At 41.7% G+C, this 22,947-nt stretch overlaps 1 protein-coding gene across 1 annotated transcript in view; it reads right to left on the minus strand.

Annotated features, from left to right (window-relative positions):
- Nucleotides 1-22,947, minus strand: part of FAM120A (family with sequence similarity 120 member A) — a 92,012-nt gene that overhangs the window by 16,276 nt on the left and 52,789 nt on the right. Inside the window, exons 11-14 of the mRNA XM_067543823.1 lie at nucleotides 14,927-15,176; nucleotides 7,415-7,529; nucleotides 3,246-3,455; nucleotides 157-340 (exon numbers count right to left, since the gene is read on the minus strand). Coding sequence (XP_067399924.1) covers nucleotides 157-340; nucleotides 3,246-3,455; nucleotides 7,415-7,529; nucleotides 14,927-15,176 — 759 coding nt within the window. The remainder of the gene's footprint in view (nucleotides 1-156; nucleotides 341-3,245; nucleotides 3,456-7,414; nucleotides 7,530-14,926; nucleotides 15,177-22,947) is intronic.

Genomic DNA, 22,947 nt, shown 5'->3' on the forward strand with positions numbered 1-22,947 from the left:
CATACTGGACCACATTCTGACCATTTATTTTACTGCACTACTGTTATGATGTTGGACTGATGAATCAAAACACAATCTTGGAATATGAATGACATGATAGTATTTATTTCATACCAATTTGAATCCATGTACAGGTACTGCCAACCACTCACTTACCAGGAAAGCCTCTACCTCTGCCCTGAGGTGGTGGGACTGGCCCAAAGTGTCGAGGATACATAGAAGCTGGATAGAAAGGCATGGCAGGTGGAGGTGGGAAAGGGAGTGGATGATTCTGCCTGGAGAAATTTAATCCTTCTAGGATGCTTTGTCGCATCTTTTCAACCTTGGCAGCCTGCTCAGCCTACAAACAAACAAAAAGGCACAAATAAATGTTAACATCTTGGATTTGTGCTATACAAATTATGTTTATAAACCTGACTGAAGGAATGCTAAACGTAGACTGGTGCTGGGACACACCAGTATTTCTTAATAAAGCTGGCTTTCAATGGATAAATCACAATTTGCTATAGTGGGTAAAAATATACTATCCATATTTCACTGATTCACAACAAATTCCCATATTCAAGTTAATCCGTCACTGTCGGCTATCTCTCGATATGAGGATATCTGCCAGGGAAGTCACTGATGAGATGTAAGATGGCCAAAGAATCCAATTCATGATTTTCAGATTTTTCCACACGTGACAGGTAGTTGCTTGGAGAAAGCACAACTGCTGGCTAGGATGCTGTACACTTTCCATCCTCCTCTGCCGTTTGTCAGTCTCGTGGGTAAGGCGATTCTCTTCAAAATCGGCTGAGGCTTGATATGTGATGTGATGCCATTGCAGTCTATTGCCAGATAACTCTTCCCAATTCGTGGGGTCAATGCCTCCCTTCTTAAGATATACATCCTTGTGGCATTTCCTCTGTCCCTCACGGGTCCTCTTACCATACTAAGTTGAGAAGAGAGACTTCTTCAGAAGACAAGTATCAGCCATCCACCCACAAAGACCAGCCCAGCTAAGCGGACATTTCATAATCTCTGCCTCAATGCTGGTGATGTTAGCTACAGAGAGAACGCTGACATTGGTGCAACCGTCTTCCCTAAAACCAGAGAATCTTCCTAAGGCAGCGCTGTTGGTACCACTCCAGATACTTAAGATGGCTTCGGTATGTCACCCAGGTCTCGCACCCATAAAGAAGAGTGGGGATGACTACTGCAATGTAGACCAGAATCTTGGTTTCCATCTGCAGATTTCTGTCAATAAAGACACAATGGAACAATTTCCCAAAGGATGCGTTGGCACAATGGATCCTATGCTCAATCTCCACATTAAGGTTGGCTGCCTGGGAGAGCAAGGCTAGCTACCCAGAAAAGGAAAATAATCAGTTTTCCAGAGGGTCATTGCCCATGACAATTTATGGGACAAGGGGGTCAACTTGTGCTGGGGCAGGCTGGTGGAGCACCTTAGTCTTCCCAATGTTGAGGGAGAGTCCTAAAGTATGACTGGCACCTCAGAACAGATCCAGTGTGGATTGCCAGTCAGCCTTGTTGTGTGCCAGGAAAGCACAGCCAGCACACTGAAGGTCACTAATAACAGTCTTGGTGACTTAAGTTTTAGAATGAAGATGCCACAGATTGAAAAGCTAGCCATCCATGTGATACTCAATGCCAATTCCAGAGGAAAGGCAGTCACAAATAAGAATCAAGATTATGGCAAGACAGACAGAAAAGGGTTGGGCCACAACGCAGTCTGGCTTAACATTAATTCAGTTGGTGAACGGGTCCTTTTCTAATCCATTACAGAGGACGATGGTGGTCATTCCATTATGATGTAGCCTGAGAACACGAATCAACTTCAATGGACAACCGAACCTAGACACCATCTTCCACAATGCTTCACGATTGATGGAATCAAAGTCCTTAGTTAGGTCAACAAAAGCTATAAACAATGGCTGGTGGTGTTCTCTACACTTCTCTTGGATCTGTCATGCAACAAAAATCATATAGGGGGTGCCGCGAGACAGTCTGAAACCACATTGGGATTCCGGAAGGACATCTTCAGCAAGAGGGAGGAGATGGTTTAACAGGATGTGAGCAAGGATCTTTCCGGCAATGGAAAGGATGGCAATACCTCAGTAATTCCCACACACTGACTTGTTCCTTTTCTTAAAAATGGTCAGAATATTGGCACTCTTTAAGCTAGGTGGAATTATCTCATTAATCCAAATTCTAACAAGAAGTTGAAGAAGTTTTTGCACAAGTGCTATTCCATCAACTTTGTCAGAGATGCCATCTGGACCTGGCACCTTATTGTTTCTAGTCTGAGTGATGACACACCACGACATAGTTCTCAAGGTCACTGGGACACACAAGCCTCTCCATCACAAGGTAGCGGTCCAAGGAGAGGATTCAAATTAATACAGTAGTCTACAACCAACTTTCCAAGAGTCAGAAACAAATACAAGCAAATGGTGGGCTTACCAACTCCTCCCACTCTAGATTTCCTAACAAGTCAAAGAAGGTGATTAGCATTTGTTATACTATTGACTTTACTGCAATATTTCCTCTTCCAGAAAAAGAAATACTGAAGTAAAATAAACTACTACATGCAGTCACTTAGTGATATTTTGTGATACTCATATATTGTTTATTTTTAAAAAACCTGTTTTCTGTAAGAAATTAAAGGTTTTTGAGCATAGGTGGTGTAAGCCTGACTTCACTCTTTTCAATTCTCTGTCAAATAAATTAGGTATTGGATTGTGTTTGTTTGTAAAAACAACGTTAGCTTAGCCCTTTTTGACAGCATTGCAATCTTGATGCAAAACAAAATGCTGCTGCTGAGACGTAACACAGATATAGCTGCCAACTCTACTTGATTTGCTCATTACCTTGAGAATGTACACAGATTTCAATTTCCAGATAAGTATCTTACATATGTACGCATAATAGTCTTTTGATAAATTGAATTAATGTACATCCTCAAAGTAACTAGTGAATTCTAGAGTGTCTGCTGAGATTACAGGACAGAGGAAAAATGAAGCCACTCTATTTCCTTCAAAGTCTATTAAAATGCTATTCCTCCGCAAGAGGGGATAGACTCAGAGTCATAATAATTAAAGGTCCATTTCCTATCCCAAATGTATCTATATTCCAGATAGAAAGACCACACCCTCGTAAATCCAGGATAACTACCAAATGAACTGTATTAGAAACTACAGAAAATTCAGAACACAAGAGAAAATTGCATTTCAGAAACTACATACCTGACCATCACAGAGGTCAATGAGAGGAACTTTCTCCCGGCTTGCTTTGATGAGCTTGGTCTGGAACAGTTTCCCATCAAAATACATCCATGGACAGCAGTGCTCCCATGGGATTGGCTGTCCACAAGCATCATTTGCAAAAAGTGCCATATCCACACCACTCATAAACAAAGCAGATAGCTGAATTCCTCGGGGATCTAGATTCTCAATCTTCAAGTAAAAATTAAATTTCAGTTAAACATAGAGAAAATATCAGAAAGAATTTCAAGTTATTATTTTATGCCATTATTTTCATGTCTATTTTGAAAATAGAACTGTTAAGAGTCTGATTTGCAATAAGTGGACTTTTATTTGTCAGCAACTTTGTACGTACAACCACCACTGTGTGCAGGTGCTGGAGTCTGATACCTGTGCATGCAAAATTATAGTTCTCGAGAAGAAGGTTGCCATCTTTGAAAAAATTGTGTCAGCACCTGAAGCATTCAGGAAAGGCAGTCTTGTATCATAAAGAAACAAATGTTAGGAATACAAGGATTGGAGCTGAAAGAATGCAGAATGGGTATGTGACGGTAAAAGAATAGATTGGTTGAAAGATAAGAAGAGATAATGGAAAGAAAATAAGGAGCACTTGCTTGTAGCATTTGTTTTTGAAACAAGAGAACTCTGCCTGTTCCATTGACACATGAAGATGTCAATCCTTCCTTTCTTGAAAATATTTCCAAGGAGAACTTTGCCATTAATTTTCAATAATAATTACATTGCTTTATTTTTTCATACACATAATCAGAAATCTGCAAGATCAAAAAAAGAGGATCTAAATCACTTTACAGATATGCAGCTGTGTTCAAACTCAGCTGCTCCTTCTGTGCCAGACTTCAACAGAAAGCAGCAGCAACCATGTGTGAAGACAATAATAACCAAGCATCAAATATTACATTTGCAGTTACCAACAAGTATTATGGAAATATTCCATACTAATCCTACACACAATCTAAAAATAAAACTGTTGATGGAGAAAAAAAATTCTCCATCAAGAAACACACACTTTTAAGGTAAAATATCCTGTTTATCAGTAGACATCTCTGCCACTCATTTTTCTGCAGAGATGAAAAAAAATTTATTCTCCTCTAGGAATTCTTTTGTCAGAAGCTTTGTGTCCAGCAGTCTTCATAGTGGGGTTTCCTCCTCTCCCCACTGAGCCTGGAGACGGGGACAAGACTGTTTACTTTATTAACACTTGCAAAACAAAATCTGCAGAGGACATGATGTCTAAACTTTTGAGTTATGAAAATGTAAGGAATGAAGATCAAGTTATTGCCTTGCAGATTTCTGCATATGGCACATTCCACCTTTTTGGCCATGAAGTTGCTGTTTGAGTTTTCATCAATATCTACAGGTAGGGTTGCCCAGTTAGCTTTGTGAGACCCTGAGATACATGCCTAGATCCATCCTGCTATTAAGACTTAATATGGCTTTTTCCCCCAGCCTGCTGCAGGATAAAGTACTTGTGTTGACTTGTGTAGGCCTCAGACACGTGCAAATATATTTTGATCGTACTTCTAAATATTTAGGGTGTCTCACTCAAGGGACGTTTGTGATTTGGACAGAAGCTGGCTATGCGTTTTCCTGGAGAGATGTGCACTACCCCTCAGGCCATGCAAAAGAGTTATCCTTTGCTCAGACTACTGAGTCAGCTCCGTTAACCACATTATCTGGAAGGAAGGTGACATACTGTAGTTGCATGGTTAAAGCATTTATTTTTAAGACTCTCTTTAAAAAGAGGACAACCACAACTGATTGTGAGAAAATACAGACACACTGATCTCAGCAACTCTTCTGATGGACTCAGTTCAGGCTCCACAGAGGCAATTGTGAATGATGGGAGGACTTAATGATGCCACTTCCAGGAATCTGATATGTTGCTGTTTAGCAATCAGTCAAGGACTTCTGCAGATGATCACATTCACAATGGCTGAAACACGTTTCTTGAGAGTTTTCGCTTTGAGCGCAACAGATGAGCAGTCTTGCAAGAACTGTGTACGCGCGCATTTTGGCTGACTGTGTTCTGTCCTGGGTCTCATTATCTCCTTTCTTCCAGTAATTAAAAGCTTGAAGAGGAAGATGACAATGAAGAATCTCTCTCCCCTTATTCCCCCCCCCTTTTTTTTTTTTTTTTTAAATTTTAAGTCTGGGCTTTTCAGGCACCTTGGGCTGCAAGAATCCAGGAAACTGATTCTCTCCACATGATTCTTTCACATGACCATTTATGGGATTTATTAGCTCTTTTATGCTTAAAATGTGGGATTCATTGTGGTCAATTCATTTAGTTGTCTTATATGCTTCTCTTTATGCAATTTCTTTTTATGGCTGAATGATAGCCTGAAGAGCCTTCCTGAAATGAGTGGGAGAAATAGGAGATGGCTTCTTAAAGGCGACATTTGACTTGCTTAAAGGATTCAACAGAGAAAATATCCAGCTGGGGTTGGCAATAAACACAGGCAGGTAAGGCTCTGGCAAGATATAGCCTACTTGTCACCAAAGGAAAGCATATAAACAACGCATGACCTCTGGAGCACTCCTATTGGCTGGATCCTGGTGGCAGGGGGAACCACAATGACTCTACTTGTCTGAGCCTGGATAGTTGAAATCTAGGTGAGCTGCATCTGCTCCAGCTACTACAGACAGCAGTACCATAGGCTGCTGCTTCTCCCTGCTCTTTGCAGTGTCTTCTTCTAACTGTGGACCTCAACCTGGGAAAAAGAGGTGCTTTTGCTGTCTGTCCATCCAGTTCAGTACTGCCCATGCTCGTGCACTGGCTTAGAGCAATTGCCTTTGAGTCACTGTAGGAAGATAGTCTTCTCTGGTTTGGCTGGGCTCTACTTCTTATACTGGGGACTTTGGAAGACTACATACAACCATTCCTTTAGTGTGAGGTTGCAGAAGTGAAACACTTCTGTTCCTCACTGTCTCCTTCTCTCAACCAACCATCTTCCAACAACGGAAAAGACTGAGGGGGTTGCTTCCAGGTCATCAACTCTCTGTCCCAAGCTAAAGCTTTCTTCTGTTTCAGTTAGCAGAGTACTAGTTGGGCTCAAGAACCAGCTGTCTGTTATAAATACAAGACTAAACCCTGCCATTTTCTCCATTCTGAGGCACAGAATTCTGGTAGGAGTTCTAAGAGAGTGCCACTGTGAAGAGAGCTGGACATACAAAGGTCTAGGAAAAGATTTCCCACAGTAATGCCAAGATGTTGCACAGGTTGATCAACACTTTGTCCTGTGCAGTATCCATATAGTAAATAAAGTCCACTGTTTAGCTAGTTATGTTTACTCCATAATAGGTAATTGTATCTAGAAAGATAAGCATCTCTGCTACAGTCTTTTAAAATCATGCAAGTTAAAATTTAAGACTGCTTTCCCCACCACTTTTAAGTCTACATAAGCTTCTTTGTGAGTTTCTCCACCCAAAATAAATGCTACAAGCAACCTTTGACCCAAAACAAAGAAATCTATTTACTTAAATCAGCAAGATGATCATTCAAAAACAGCCTCACAAGAAGGAAAATAAAGATCTGTTCAGAAACAGGTTTCTGGGCTAAGCTTCCAAAGTGCTATCATAAAATAGTAAGAATAAAATCTCACCAAAACAATCCTCTACAATTTTATTTACATAATATAAACAATACAACTAAGTAAGTACCACTCTTTGCTACACTTAAAAAAAGTTTGTATTTCACATATTAAGTGACATCAGTTGAAGGGACACACCAGATTTTTAAAGGAATTTAGGCATTACTGTGCTTAGTGTTGCAACATCTGATTTAGGAGCCTAAAATCCCTTGACTTTCAAGTGCCTAAATCCGTTTTGAAAATAAGACATAGGCATTGTCACTTCCCAGTGCCTTTTTCTTCTTCAAACTTTTTATCAAGATCTCAATAAGCGATGGAAAAAAATACATTGAAGAGCTGTACAATATGCAGAACATAGTAGATGAAACGTTCCTGGAGAAGCTTCCCAGCACAAACGAGGGACATTGGATACCAGATCAGGAACACCTTTAAAAAACTGGGCCTTAATGTCTTTAGTGAAAAACACCATTTCCTCATGTTAATATCAGGGATCAGTTGAGGCCAGATTTCTCTAGTGAAGAAAGCTGGATTAAGAATTACCTTAAGTTCCTGTAGCTGGTCAGGTTCATAGAGTTTTGGAGACAATGCTTGAGAAAGGAAAGCATCAAGTTCCTGGCGACGAAGTATACGGATCCCTGGCCACTGCACCATATACCTACAGCAAAGGCAAACAAAAAAGAGTTACCTTTCTATAACTGCTGTTCTTCACAATATGCTGCATACATCTATTCCATGTAGTTGTCTGTGCACTCCAATGCACAGTTGGAGCATTTTTATCTTTAGCAGTAACTGTCAGGGCAGTCTGAGTGCACTCTGCTATCTCACGCGCATTGCACAGGCATAAAGGGCCAAGCCTCCGCAGACGCCCTCCCAGCTCCTTCCTACAGGAATGACTCTGATAGAAATAGGAAGGAGGGCAGGTTATGGAATGGACACGTGCAACACATCTCGAAGGACACCACTTACAGAAAGATTACTAACCATTTTTCCTTCGAGTGATTGCACATGTCCATTCCACTGAAGGTGATTCAAAAGCAGTTCTAATTTGGAGGCAGGATCAGAGTCTATTTGAACAAAGACTGGAGGACCATTCACCCAAATTCAGATTACTCTCTGGATTGCTGAGATTACATAGTGAGAGGCAAATTTGTGACATGATGACCAGGTTGCCACCTTGCAAATGTCCAATATGGCACATGGGCCAGAAATGCCTCAAAGGTTGCTTGGGATCTAGTCAAATGATCCAATATTCTATCCGGCAGCTCTGCATTAGCCCACTGGTAACAAACTAATACAACTGGATATCCATGCTGAAATCCTGTGTGTGGAAACTGGACTGCCCTTTCTTCTGTCTGCAAATGCAACAAACAATTGAGACGAAAATCTGAATGGCTTAGTTTGCTCCAGATAAAACACTAATCTCTTCTAGAGTGTGCAGTGACTCCTCTTCCTTGTTACTGTGAGGCTTTGAGAAGGACGTTAAGTAAATTGCCTAACTGATGTGAAAAGAGGAGACCACTTTCGTAAGGAACCTTGGATGAGGATGAAGGTAGACTTTATCCACATAAAAACCATATATGGAAGATGTGATGCTAACACCCTCAACACCCCTACTCTCCTGGCCGATGTAATGGCTGCTAAAAATGCTACTTTCACTGAAAGGTGCACAGAGAACAGTTCACTACAGGCTCAAAGTGGGGACCCATCAGTACTAAGACTAAATTCAGGCTCCATGGTGGAATAGGGCTCTGTACATGTAGAAACATCCTGTCCAAGCCCTTTAAAAATCTTACAGCCATTGGGCTGGGAAAAAAGAGAATGGTTATCCAGAGGAGAGTGAAACACTGATACAGCTACTAGATGTACCCTAATTGAGCTAATCCTTGATGTTTCAGATACAAAAGATAGTCTAGCACTTGCTGACTAGAAGCAAGAATTGGGGAGACCCCTTTCAGCTTCGACCAGACAGAAAACCTCTTTCACTTAGCCAGAAGTTGTCATAGATGGTTTTCTACTATACAGCAGTACCTCCTGCACCTCTCTGGAGCAAGACTGTCAGCCATGACAGATGTCAGCCATGAAGTTCCCAGACCATCAAGTGAAGGGCCTGGAGGTTGGGGTGAAGGAAGCAGCCATGATTCTGCAAAACTAGATCAGTGTGAAAGTGGCAGTAACAGAAGGGGACTGACTGAGAGCTGTGAGCTAGAGCAGAACTGGTGACATTTTATGTTGCTCTGTTGCAAACAGATCCACTTGGGGAGTTCCCCAGAGCTGGAAAATGGACCTTGCTATGTTTGGGGCAAGGGACCACTTCTGGTGATTGATAAACAACCTGCTTAGGCAGTCTGCCAGAGTGTTCTGAGCCTCTGGGAAGTGGGCCCTCTTCAGAAATGTAGAGTTGCTGACGCAGAAGTCCCCAGAATAGGACTGCTTCCCAATAGAGTAGTGGAGACTGGGCTTCCCCCCTGCTTGTTTATATAAAACATGATGATCATATTGAAGGTCAGCACAAATATGTCCACTCCCTGATGTGGGGAAGGAATGCTATGCAAACTAAAAGGATAACTGCAGCTCCCTGATGTTTATGTGCAGACTGAGATCTTGGGGAGACCAAGACCTTGTGTTTGCAGGTGTCCAAAGTGAGCCCTCCCATCTCAGATCCAAGGCATCCTTGACTAAGGTAAGCGAGTGCTGAGGTGGGGTGAAAGGAACCATCCTGCATACACTGGTCGGCACTAACCACCCATCTAGGGAGCATATGATGCAACTTGGCATGTGTACTAACATATTTGTGTGGTGTCTTCTTGGAGAATAGACCTCTACCACCCAGTCCTGCAGGGGTCTCAGGCACTATCTGGCATACCGGACCACATAAGTGCATGCTGCCTCGTGCTTCAGCAGTCTTAAACAGTTCCTCAGCATGGTGAGAGGATAAACCTTCACGTTCAGAATAAGGCTTTGCACTGCAAAAAACCCTGTCTGTGGTAACAGCGCCTTAGCCATTGTCCAGTCCAGAATGACTCCAATAAATTCCATTTTCAGTACTGGAGACAGGACTGACTTGTCGGTGCTGATTAGCAGACTCGGTGAGTTGAAAAATGGACCGGATTATGGGGAGTAAAAACATAAGGGGCAGCCGAGAGACCAAAGGGGAGAACTGTAAACTGATAACGGTGGCCGCCAATGGTGAATCTTAGACATTTTTACTGTTTTCCTGCTGGATTGCCATGTGAAAGCAAGCATCCTTTAAGTCAAGGGCAGCATACAAGTGCCCCAGCTCCAAGGAAGGAATAATGGAAGCTGAAGTCATCATCCAGAATTTTGATTGATTGATTTACTGATTGAAAACTTGCCTTAGATCTAAAAGACCTGAAATCTCCTTTTGCCTTTGGGATAAGGGCATATCAGGAATAAAACCCCTTTCCCTTGAAAAAAGGAGGGATCCTCTACAGTGCCTAACAAGAAGCAACTATATCTCTTGCAAAAGTGCTTTCTCATGAGAGCTGTCCATGAAGAGAGATGGGGAAGGGAGATGGAAAGGTAGGGCAAAAACAAAACAGAGCGAACATCCCACTTCTGCCATGCTTCGAACCCACCAATCTGTTGCAATGTGGGCCCAGCCCAAGCACAACTGACATGCGACAGGCAGTTTGCAAGAATTAGAACAATAAAGTATGGCACTCTTGGAACTGGTAAGACTGCTCTCAACCTGTGTCCATGAAAAACGAGTTTTGGAAGATGCCGCCTGCCTTGATGAACCAGCAGCTGCAGACACAAATGGCGGCGGTGGAGGTTATCATTTGTAACCTCTGCTCCTTCTCATTGGTAGCTCTTGGATTGAAGGAATAAATCCCTGAAAATGCTGAGACTGATAAGAACAGAATGTCTTCTGCTTCACTGCAGAGGTGTAAACGCTCGGGACTTCAGAGTTGCTCTAGTATCTTTAAGACTACGCAGTCTCATCTGTCTCTTCTGAGAAGAATAGCCGCTCACGGGGTAAGGACTGAAGGGTCTGTTGAACATCTGGAAGGAGGCCAGAAGAGTGCAACCAAGATGAGCACCTCATTGTGATTGCAGAGACCATGCTGCATGCAGCAGAATAAGCTGCATTGAGACCCACCTACAGAGCTATACTGGTGACCAACCTGCCTTCTTCTATCAAAGTGAAGAATTCTTGTTTTGCCTCATATGAGAGCTTGTCTTTCAATTTCAAATCCGTCCCCCACAGAGTGAAATAAAAGCATCCCAGCCCAGTTTGCTGGTTCACAATGTGAAGCTGTAATCCACCTGTGGAATAAAGCTTCCTCTCAAGTAAACGTCTTATCCTCGCAAGTAAACTTCTTATCCTCTTTATTCTTTGGAGCTGAAGTCTGGTGTCCCTGTCTTTCTTTTTCATTGGCCACTGCAACTTCAAGGGAGATTGGAGGAGGATGGTTATACGTGATCAAACCCTCGGGAGGGAACATAGTACCTTTTCCTTTATTGTTTTAGCAGTCAGAGGTCAGGAAGCTGGAGTTTGCCAGAGAATCTTAGTAGGCTCTCAAGATAGCGCTATCAATAAATGAGGCTGCAGACATTAGAACATCCACTAGCTTGTTAAATTTTTCCCAGACCTCCTCTGGGTGGATATCAAGAGTCATAGCCATCGTCCTCACAGCTGCTAATGAGTCTTAACATAAGTCATCCAGTGGTGGAGAAATAGGCTGCACCACATCTGCCTCATCAGATGAAGAGGATACTAACGGGTCAGTTCCTGCAGTTGCTTACAAGAGAGATGCCAAGTCTTCTCAGTGCTGGACTCTGCACCAACACTACAGCGCTTGTGGCAATGATGCTCCTGACACCCAGAAGATAGGAGCAAGCTGAGATGGCTGCAGGGATGTTCTTGACCAGGGTGGGGAACCCATGGGTTCCGAAAGGGCCACTAGTATATCCCTTGGCTACAGCTATGTGTAGCCCAAGGATCCCTCCTGTATACTCCCTGTTGGTATTAGGGTAGAAACCCAGGCAGATACGTGGCATCTCTTTCCAGATGGGACCAGCTAGGCTGGGATACACAGGAACCCACTTCAGAGTCTGATAAGGACGAAGCTTCTTCTTGAGACCAAAGCAGTGCTGTATTCTTTGGTACCAGAGAGGAAGGCTGATGCTGAAGAAGAGACAGGGATATAATCTATGGCTTTCCTCTGGATGATACTGGCCTCACTGGTACCCTGACGCCACATCTGACAGAGCTGCTTAGTGTGGAGGGAAAGGCACCAGAGGTAGTACTGTCGGCACTGGTGCCAGGTGAGACTCTTGAACCATTGGTGATGGCAGCGCCGAAGTTGAACAACTCTTTGGCAGACTCTCACACCTCAGGAGTAGACAGTACTGGGAAGATATTCTGTGGTATGATGGGTCAAGGAGATGCCAATGAAGATGCTTAGGGAGCCAGTCTTGACAGGCCCAGATTGGCCTCTGGAGTCACCAAACTCCCCTGTTTAGAGGTGTTCTCCAGGGAGTGCTTCCTTTTAGACCACTCTCCCGAGTTTTTATGAGAGCTCAGCTTTGATTTCTCTGACAGCCCTTATACTAAGTCCGATTTCTGATGCCTCTTCTTCAGTACAGCCAATCTGCCTCTCAGCACTGATAGCATGGAAGGAGCACTACTGACTGATGCCAAGGTGCTCTGTACCCATAACACCCTAAAGGGCTCAGATGGAGGCCAGAGTGCCAAGTCCATGAGCAGATATTTTAACATGACTCCCCTGTCTTTTTTCCGAACAGGGCTTAAAGTCCTTACAAATACCGCACTTGTCCCTCTCACATGAGCTTTCCCCAGGCACTTAAGGCAACTGAGGTGAGGATCACTATTCAGCATAGCCTTGCCACAACAACGGCAGGACTTGAAATCAGGAGTGTGGGAGACACCTCTGGTACCAGGGCTGGTACACACAAACAACAAAATCAATTTTTTTAAAAACTAAAACTGAGTAACTACTAAACTATACTAACTATACGTAGGTACTATATATAGGTATCGAGAAAGACTTGCAGAAGCAAGGACAGGGAGCTCCAATAAACATCACAGGTGGTAGGAAGTGAGGTGGGGTGGGGTGCTCAGCCCTTTATACTTGCCCAACGTGCATAAGATAGCAAAGGATGCTCAGGCTACCCCGACGGGTACTGCTAAAAGTAAAAACTCTGACAGCTGTGCACTAGAGAGCACTAATACCTACAGCGGAAGAGACAAGTGCAATCACTCAAAGACAACTTACTCAGAGTCCTCCCTTTAACAGCTAAAGTAAATGGCATTATTATCTGAACAGAATAGTCACCAGAATGAAACCAAAAATCTTTTTGTACAGGCTTCAAATTAAAAAATAAGACAGAAATAAAAAGACTGAAGTGATTTCTTAGGGTTTAATGCCAGAGTAATATTTTGGTAATGTTGCTAATTATACATGACAAATTAATAACTGTTTGCAATGCTGTAACAGCTCTGTTGATCCCATGAGAGAAAAACAGTAGGTAAGCTCTGTGTTGCTTGGTAGCTTGTCTCTTTCACCAACAAAAGTTGGTCTAATAAAAGATTACCTCACCCACCTCATCTAAATTAATTATAGTTTATGTATTTCGCCAAAGTTACTGAAAGAAAAATAGCAATGTTGTTTGACCACATTTATTACATTATACCCCTTGAGCTGGCTCCTTAGAATTGACAAATTAGGAAAACATCCATTATTTGATGCAAATGTACAAGCAAAACATACTGATAAGATGCTGCCTCTGAACTTACTCAACAGAACACCACACAGTTTTCAATAAGAAACAGTAGGATAGGTCATAAATACTACCTAAAACCAAAGTGCATGATGATACATATAAACATACGACAATGGTGTAGTGTAAAGGTTTCATCAACATGAGTCTGAGATGAACACATTACTCAGAAGTGAAGTCACAGCAAGTTTTACGCAGGTCATTCCAAACAAGTTTCAATAAAACTTTTATACCTTACAAACTATATATGTCACATCACAGAAAATCTGTTTTACAAATCTGCTAAGGGTTTTTAATAAAATATTATTGGAACTATTTGCATTTTACTCCTACAAAGCCAGGTGCCTTATTTATAATTCCTCCCCGCCCTTTATCACCTCAATTGAAACAATGAGGCACTACAAGGGTGCATGCATGGACCAACGGACACTACTTCTTTTAAAAGCTCTGGCTCCAGATGTGTGGCACAACCCCCACTGGAATACAATAGGGATCATCACTTGAAGAACCACCATACAAGGCTCAAAAGGCACGAAAAATTCATATTAAATTGGAGGCAAACCTACATTTATCATCTCAAAAATTTACCTAAAAATCTCTTTTCTATTCATATATATCTCACAGCCTTAAAGTCTAAGATCTTGGGTCCTGTCAGACTTAGAAGCAATAGCTGGGTCTCACTACGAGACTAGGGATCCCCCCCCTTCCTATAGGTATACAGCTCCCACTCCTAATTCAGCTCTGAAACTGAAGGTTAGTCTCTTCCTTCTTAATTCTGTACCTCTCATGTGGCCCATCAAATCAAATAAGGGAACTAGCATGCCTAGTACAGCAAATCCTAGTACCTGGTAAGTGGGAAATAATTTACATGAGCTTTCCAACCCCATAAACTACTATTTTTTGTAGCACCTTTTGGTTTTTCTTTGGGAATGTACAGTGCCAGCTTTTGACACCCAAAAGGCAGTGTTTGTGTCTGGCTACTTAGAGGCCTTAAGTATAACAAGTCTAAACCAATTCAAATGCAAAGAAGCAACTGAGACAAGACAGGCAATTCTTCTTCTTTCAACTCTCTATGGAATTAGTCAAAAAACTGACAAGTGGCTAGCACACTTAAGAATCACAGAAGTGAGGAAGTCATTTCTTCCCAAAATATTTGCAATATGAATTATTGATTTTCGAAGTTATGGTTTAATATAGGATTAGAGAAAGACTTGATAGAGCAATACATTACATAGTTTAGTAAAACACACTTCTTTCACGCTATATTAACTTGTGATAAACCCTCACCTTAATACACAACAGAGCACCATAAGATGAGTGGGCACATTAGTTGGATTGAGCATTGCTGGTGTATCTGATCTCATACAGGCCAAAAACGCTCTCATTCTTCGGTTCTTGTCCTCTACTGCTTTTCCCAGCCACAGTTTCTTCAGATTAGGACAGGTCCATTCCCTGAATGCAAGCGCTTCCACCAGTTCAGGGGTTTGGGGAGATTTTCCTTTGTAAGCAGCCCATTCTTTAATTATCACTGGTGAAACTACAAAATGAAAACAATTGAAGAAAATAATTCAAAGTGTGTGTTTTAAACTTCATATATAAATAGCCTCCCAATTTAAATCAAGAGGACGTTTTAACCTAGGTGGTGTTTAGAGATAATGTTAGGTGTAGAAATTCTGGAATCATGAATGCTAATTTGCATGACTAGTAACCAACCAGCAAGTTCCTGAAGGATGATTTCTTTCACATGCACTCACTTCAGCACATTCTCTAACATGTAAGGGTATCATAAAAACAAAAATATATAGTACAAATATTACTGTCCATTTTTTAATAATCCAATTAGTTTATTACCCAAAGTATTTTTCTCTACCATAATGGCATAATAGAAGATAAGCTATTTATTTTTTCTTTCTACACATATATTCACTAAATTAAGTCTTACATGTTTGATAAAAGAATTAGAAGGATGTAAAATGAAGAATATTTCCCAAAATAGCACAAATACAAAATATGGTGCAGTTAATGGTGATGAACGGGGGCAGAGCCTTAAAAACACAAAGGGAGGACTAGAAAGAAGTGGTGTATAGGCAGTCGAAATGTAAATGGTAGTAGCCTTGGGCAGTGATGTCTAATACTCATTTTTTAGCTGTGATAGTCACTTAGGCCTGGTGGAAAGGGGCAAGGTTGTTCCTAAACGCGGAAACAGGCTTCAGATCAGCTCCAATGTGATAAACTGATTTAACTATGGACTCTTCTGTCAAATTTGTTCTCTGCGAAGACACTGGGTTGGTTAAGGAGACAGAAGACTGTTGTCCCCTGCAATACGCGGGGTTTTTCTTTGTTGGTACTCTGGCTATCAACCCTGGGAGTAGGAAAACATCCTCTACCCTTTGCTGGCGGGTACTTGTACGGCTTTTTGTAGGAAGATTGTGTAAATTTCCACGTACTACAGTGTGATTCTTGAGGGAATGGAGTTCCTGTCTGTCCTTTGATTGAACAGCTCCATCTCCTCAAAGGGTAGGTCCTCTATCATGGTATACTTGATGTCTAGAGCCACAAGGCCCATCTCATTGTGACAGCCATGGCCACTGACCTTGCGGTTGTATCAGATGTGTCTATGGCTGCCTACAGCAATGTCCTTGTATCCATCCGGCCATCTTTAATGATTTCCTTCATTTCATCGCTGTACTCCTGAAGGATTTTTGAAAGGAAAGAAGTGACCCTCTCACATGTAAAGCAACTGTATTTGGTGAATAATGCCTGGAAATGCCTATCCAAAGCTGCAGTGAGGCTGATGAATATGCCTTGCATCCAAAAAGGTCTAACTTCCTAGGATTCTTGTCAATATGCGTAAATTAGTAAATTTCAATTTTTCTTGTACTGCAGAAGTGACTAGGAACCCTGTTTTTAGAGGGTCGTGCCTTCGAGGGCACTTAATACCTCTTTTCCTCCCACTTCCAAGTGAGCGGAGAAGTGGCCAGGATCTACCACGGTCCTTTCAGTTCCTCTACCTACTCATTAATCAGGAAGAGGGTGAACCTGGTCAGCATCATCACACTCAAAATATCAAAAACCAGACTTTTCTTATATGAATTTGGTCTCAAGATCTAGGATCTCCATAATTCTGGACCAGATGTCCTGAAACGCTTTGAAGTCACTGATCATGGATGTGGGGGTAACCTGGGGTCACTGCTTCATCCAGAGATTAGGATGTTTCTTTGGATGGAGACAGGGATCATTGTGGTAGCCCCTCTGTCATCTCCTGCAGCCCCACTTCTGCTTCCAATGTGGGTGACCAAACCAATGATAGTGTCAGAGAGAGGGATCTCCTCCTCCTCCTCGAAGCACATGAGAGTGATTTCTTTGACACACAGGATGAAGGCCCTCAGTAAGGCCAATATGGCCAAGCTGGATTCCATACAGGTACCCATATAGTTCAGACTGGCCAACTGAGACCCATTCTCACACCTTTTTAGGCAGTGATCTGAAGGGGGCTCTCATATCCTCCTTGGGATCATCCTCAAATGGCACAGCAGATGGATTACTGCTTGATGTTATCAAGGAGTGGCAGTGATGATGAGAAGTATTTCTCTTCTTCAGAAGGTGGTGCCATGGGGAAATATGGAGCCAGTTCTGGTCACTTCTTCAGTACTAGGAACATTCCCCCAGGGCATATCTCGGGCCCATACTCAGCTCAGTCAGTGGTATCAGTACTAGATCGGTGTCTGATCTCTTGCTCTGTTTGATTGCTTAGGGCCTTTGTCTTTGGAGGAGCGATGTTTTGTGACCTCCTTCAATTTAAGAGCTATCTATAAGCTCAGTCTTGCTGTGCGAGAGTATGTCCCCTTTGAGTGGGCATAGATGCCGACTTTCCTATCTGTCATGCATACCTACAGCGAGATTGACACTGACACATACTTGAAGAAATATATATTCACACAAACAGGTGTGTGCAATATATGTTATATATAAAATCTCTCACAGACAGAATACTATATATAACATGAATACACAGCTGCTCAAGTTGCCACAATTGGTAATTGAGAAGGCTGAAGTAGAGAGAGTCACAATAACTAGGTTCCTTAGATTTCCCTAGCCCAGGACAATCTGGTTACAGATCTGGATACGGCACAGAAACACTGGACAACAATCTCATCCCAGCAATGAATAGTGATCAGATGTCTATGCTGACATTAGATTTATCAGCTGTCTTCAATATGAGTGAACAAGAAGTAATATTGACTTGCCTGAAGTTACATATGAGACTGGGATGGGGCTCCTTGAGCAGTTTTGTTCCTTCTTCACAGAGGCCCCAGAAAGTTGTATTTGTATCATCAATACTAAGGACATTCCTGTGCGGGGTGCTGCAGGGTTTAATCTTTTTACCACTTATTCAGTGTATGCACAAGGCCAGGACTGGGCATTTTTGTGTACTTTCTAACTGTATGATCTCTGTGCTGTAATGGACAATGTGATTAGAAAATCTGACTCCTTGGCACAAAAGAATATGTCTGAAGAAAACAGTGGCTGAGATTCAAATTATAGCTCCCTCCCATCTAATTTGTTTCACTAACAGAGGATAAGCTGTGGTCCATTCCACTTCAGATATGCAAGGAAGACAACTTAAGTTCTTATGTACAATTAGAATTAAATTGATATTCAATGGGAAGAACTGGTGGGACTTAAGACCTTGCCCTAGACAGAAGCCCAAGGGCATTCAGAAATTAAATTTGTGAAGTACAAAACATCCTTGTTTAGCTCTGAACAATGAAGAAACATCTTGGCAGGAGACTAAATGACTGCAGTGTAACTCTACCCTTACTCAAAGTATAAATAGGTAATACTATCATCTTGGTAAATTTAATGTAGGATGAATTAGTCACTAGAATTGGATATTCCATATGAATAAACTTAAGTTAATTGCCAGCAGGAAAATAGCTACATATAATTTTTCACTCTAATTTCCAAGAAGATTTTGCTTGTCCAACAGGCTGCTTCTTCCTGAAAAAAAGCAATGTTTTTCTCTGCATCGGCTCAACAATAAACATTACTATTTACTGCAAAGGAATAATACCTTTCTCAGAGCTTTAAAATGGGACACAGTCAACTACTTCCCCTTCTCCCGCATGCCAAACTTCCTATTATTGTAAATGAAAGCTATTGGGGGGAAAAAAATCTATTTTTTCACTTTGTTCATTTTCTGTATATTGTTTAACCATAATCAAGATTTCCCTGTTTGTGTGGGTCTTTCACACAGCAAAAAAGGGGGAGAAAAAAAACTTAAAGGAAAGCATGGATGTAAAACAATAAGAACTATAAAGAAGATTCAGAGGCAGATATACTTAATCTTTTAAAACTAAATAGACAGTGCCCATGTAAGTTATTTTTGCCAGTCAAACCAAATTTCAGTAAGCACAGAGAAGATTTATATTTGCTGTACTGCCACATTGGTAACATTCTGACAAATTTCCTTCTTCATTGAGAGCTTTAAGACTTCCAAGTTTAAACACATTTCTGGAGTAAGAGACTATCAGACACTCATTATCTTTAAGATTTCTGCTATTTTAGAAGCCTAGCACAGCAAGAACAGTTGCTTATCTTACAGTAACTGTAGTTCAAGATGTCACCTGTGTGGATCCCATTTTATGTGCACGCATGCCCCACATATGTATAGTTAGAATCTTTTGAATAGCAGTGTTCACTGTTCACTTTTGAATAGCTGTGTATGTCCTCACACCCCACCACGTGAAGGCGTAAAGGACAGAGCAGCACATGCACATTTTTCTCATGTGAATGCTGTTGGTTATGTTCATTTGCTGCATCACCACTAATGAATTAGGTACTGAATGGGAAAAAAGGTACTTGGATCCCTGTGACAGTATATAATATTTCATGTGAGCTCTTTTATATGTTGGAGCTAGTGTTAGAGTTTATCAGACGGTCTTAGCTGACTCCAACAGGGCGTTGTTAAATCGGCAGACCTACTCGCCATGTGGCTGAAGTGTGGAAGCTCGGTGAAACTGTCTGGAGCTTCTTGGATTTCTTCTAACAGGATCTGTAGTGATTCAGCTACCTATTTCATCAAGTCCTGAAATTGCTTACAATTGCCTGCATATAATAGTGGTGGAGACATCATCAGGCAAGGAAAATATGTTTGTTGGAACTAAAGTTCCCTTTTCTGTATGTTGTTCCTCCTCAAATGGCTGTTGAGACTGATGCCGAGGATCTTATGGTAGAACTGGCTGCCTCCACAGATTCACTTTCTCGGAATCGCTGGTTATTCTGAGATAATACTCCTTATAAAAGCTTCATCAGTTCCATAACAGTGTCATGGGTATGGGTGAGGACCCCAAGAGGACTAGTACCAGGTCATTTGAGGGTGGTATTATGTATCTGTCCTGTCTAGATCTTACAGATCCCCTATCTGAGTGAAACTTTGGGAGAGGAAGCCCTGGGAGAGTAATCTGGTAAGCCCTCCACACACATGTAAGAATCTGATCAACACAAACATCAGATTCAAATGGGAGAGTCAAAGATGGTAGTGACTGGAGACAGAACTCTAGACTGGGACAGTAATGGGGAATAAGATGGTACTGGAGACAATTGTGTGTCCAATACCAAAACATCTATATCCTCTACTAGAAGAGAGAATTCTGGTTCTTCTGAAATTACTAAAGTCTTTAGGCAACATAAATCTGCTGAGTACAGGTCACAAAAATTTAGGAAGCAACTTGGAAGCTACTCCCCTATGAGCCTGTCAGTACCAGAAGAGCCATAGTATGGTACCAAATGGTCCTCCAGAGCCAAATGTTTCATGGGCACCATAGATTTATTTAGAGCAATCACAGTCAGTATCACTTATTTGCTAGACATTGCAGATGTGCTCAGTACCATAAGGCATTTGTAAAGGCATTGAATCTATTCTTTGTTAAAAGTTTAATCAGTACTAAGCTAATAGAGCCAGGCTTCAAAGTCAGTACCACCTTGGCATGTGCACTGATGGATTTAGCACTTGGTGCTAAAGTAGTGATTCTCCTGATCAGTGACGAAGCACCGGTATTGAAATCTCCTAGAGCCTCAGCAGTGTCCTTATCAAGACATGAAATCCTGATAAAAACTGATATTCTGCATCCTCTTATACAGATGGGGTCAGAGAGGAATGGACCTCAAGAGGCCCATACAGATCAATCTATGAGAAACAGTTCTTATTTGATTTTCTCTGATCTTTTTAGTTATCCTCCCAAATGATCTACAAATATTAAACTTTGAAGAACATAAACTTCTACTAAACAATAAAGAAAATTTGTGTGGTTGTTGTTCGAATAGTATCCCTGTAGATATCACATGATTTAAATCAAGGGGATTTAGGCATTGCCATCAAGAAAACAGTAAACCTAGAAAATTAAACTCCTCCTTCTGACTAAAGAATTGAGAAGACATGGGGGAAATAAAACCTAAGCCTCAATAAACTCTCTCTAAAGCTGTTTACACTAACTATACAAACAAGACTAATCACTACACTAAGCACTAAGCTACACACTATCTATTCATCTAAGTATTAACCATGTACATAAATGAGGCTATTTAAAGTGGACACTGCAGTTCTAGTCTCAAGCCTAGGTAGTGAGAAGGAACTGGACTGGCAGTTGGTCTGGCACTGGCTTATAAGGAGGAGGAGGATAGTCAGGCTGCATGTGCAGACCAATAAGAGACACTGCTGGCAAAAATCTCCAATCAAAGGCACATGCACCCATACTGTAAGGAACTGGGGCATAGGTGGAGTGGCCCAGTGTCACAGCTGGGCTGAGGTCTGCACACCAAGGGACAGCAGTCACCAAGCAGGAGTTGGAGGAATCGCAAGAGCCAGGTATCATAAGCAAGTCAGAGTCAGGCTGGAGTCAGAGACTGGAGATCAGAGGCATACCAGGCTAGAATCAGGAGGCAGGAATGAGGGTCAGAGTCAGGCTGGGATCAGGAGATCAAGCAAAACCTGGAGCTGCAGCTAACGTCTGTGTCATTATCCAGACAACTTCCTGGGGCAACTCCTACGGTTAAATAGGGTGATTTATCATATTGCCTCTTTATAAATCCATGGTACGACCACATCTTGAATACTGCATGCAGATTTGGTCACCTCATCTCAAAAAAGATATATTGGAATTGGAAAAGGTACAGAAAAGAGCAACAATGATTAGGGGTATGGAAAAGCTTCTATGTGAGAAGAGAGTATTAAGATTGGAACTTTTCAGCTTGGAAAAGAGACGACTAAGGAGAGGATATGATAGAGATATATAAAATCATAACTGGTGTGGAGAAAGTAAATAAAGAAGTGTTATTTACTCCTTCTCATAACACAAGAACTAGGGGTCACCAAATGAAATTAATAGGCAACAGGTTTAATACAATCAAAAGGAAGTATTTCCTCACACAATGCACAGTCAACTTGTGGAACTCCTTGCCAGAGGATGTTGTGAACGCCAAAACTATAATGGGGTTTGAAAAAGAACTAGATAAGTTCATAGAGGATGGGTCCATCAATGGCTATTAGCCAGATGGGCAGGAATTGCTGTTTGCCAGAAGTTGGGAAAGGGCAAAAGGATGAATCATTTGATGATTACCTGTTCTCTTCATTCCCTCTGAAGCACTTGGCATTGGCCACTGTTGGAAGACAGGATACTGGGCTAGATGGACTGCTGGTCTGACCCAATATGGCCATTCTTATGATTAGCCAATCAGAAGGCCACAACGTACGTCACTCTGTCTCCTGCGTGGATACTTCCTGCGGTGCCTACATTCCACAGTGCTCCCCATCAGCATGGCCTCCTTGTGGTACTGTGGGAACATCAGCTGACCCAGGCTCTGCAGACCCAGTTTCTAGTCCCCAGATCCTTACACATAGTGACAATCACTCAAAGTAGTACTAAGGGACTAGTGAGGGCTTACAAATGTTTTCTATATATAACAGACACACAGATTGCAAATGACACCTTCACAACAAACAAGTCTAAATATTTGCTTTGCAGAATCCTACAATACATGTTGTTACCTTTTCTCCTGTTAACAATCATCTATTTAATACTTTGCTTTTCCCTAACCTTTCTAAGATCTTGTTATAGAGGTTCAACCATTTCTTGGTATATATTTGACATTAAGAAAACCTTTCTGTACATGAACTGACTCCTCATGCCAGGAGCTGGGATTTTCTCATATGAAATGAATCCCTGGCAGCTACAGAATTGAAAATGTGTATACCTAATTAATGGCAGCACTAGCATTCATGCTTTTGACTGCATCAGCAAACAGCCCCT

Source organism: Emydura macquarii, unplaced genomic scaffold (assembly GCF_026122565.2).
Source record: "Emydura macquarii macquarii isolate MOO-44397 ecotype Brisbane River unplaced genomic scaffold, CSIRO-AGI_Emac_v2 contig_968, whole genome shotgun sequence".
Lineage (NCBI taxonomy): Eukaryota > Metazoa > Chordata > Testudines > Chelidae > Emydura > Emydura macquarii.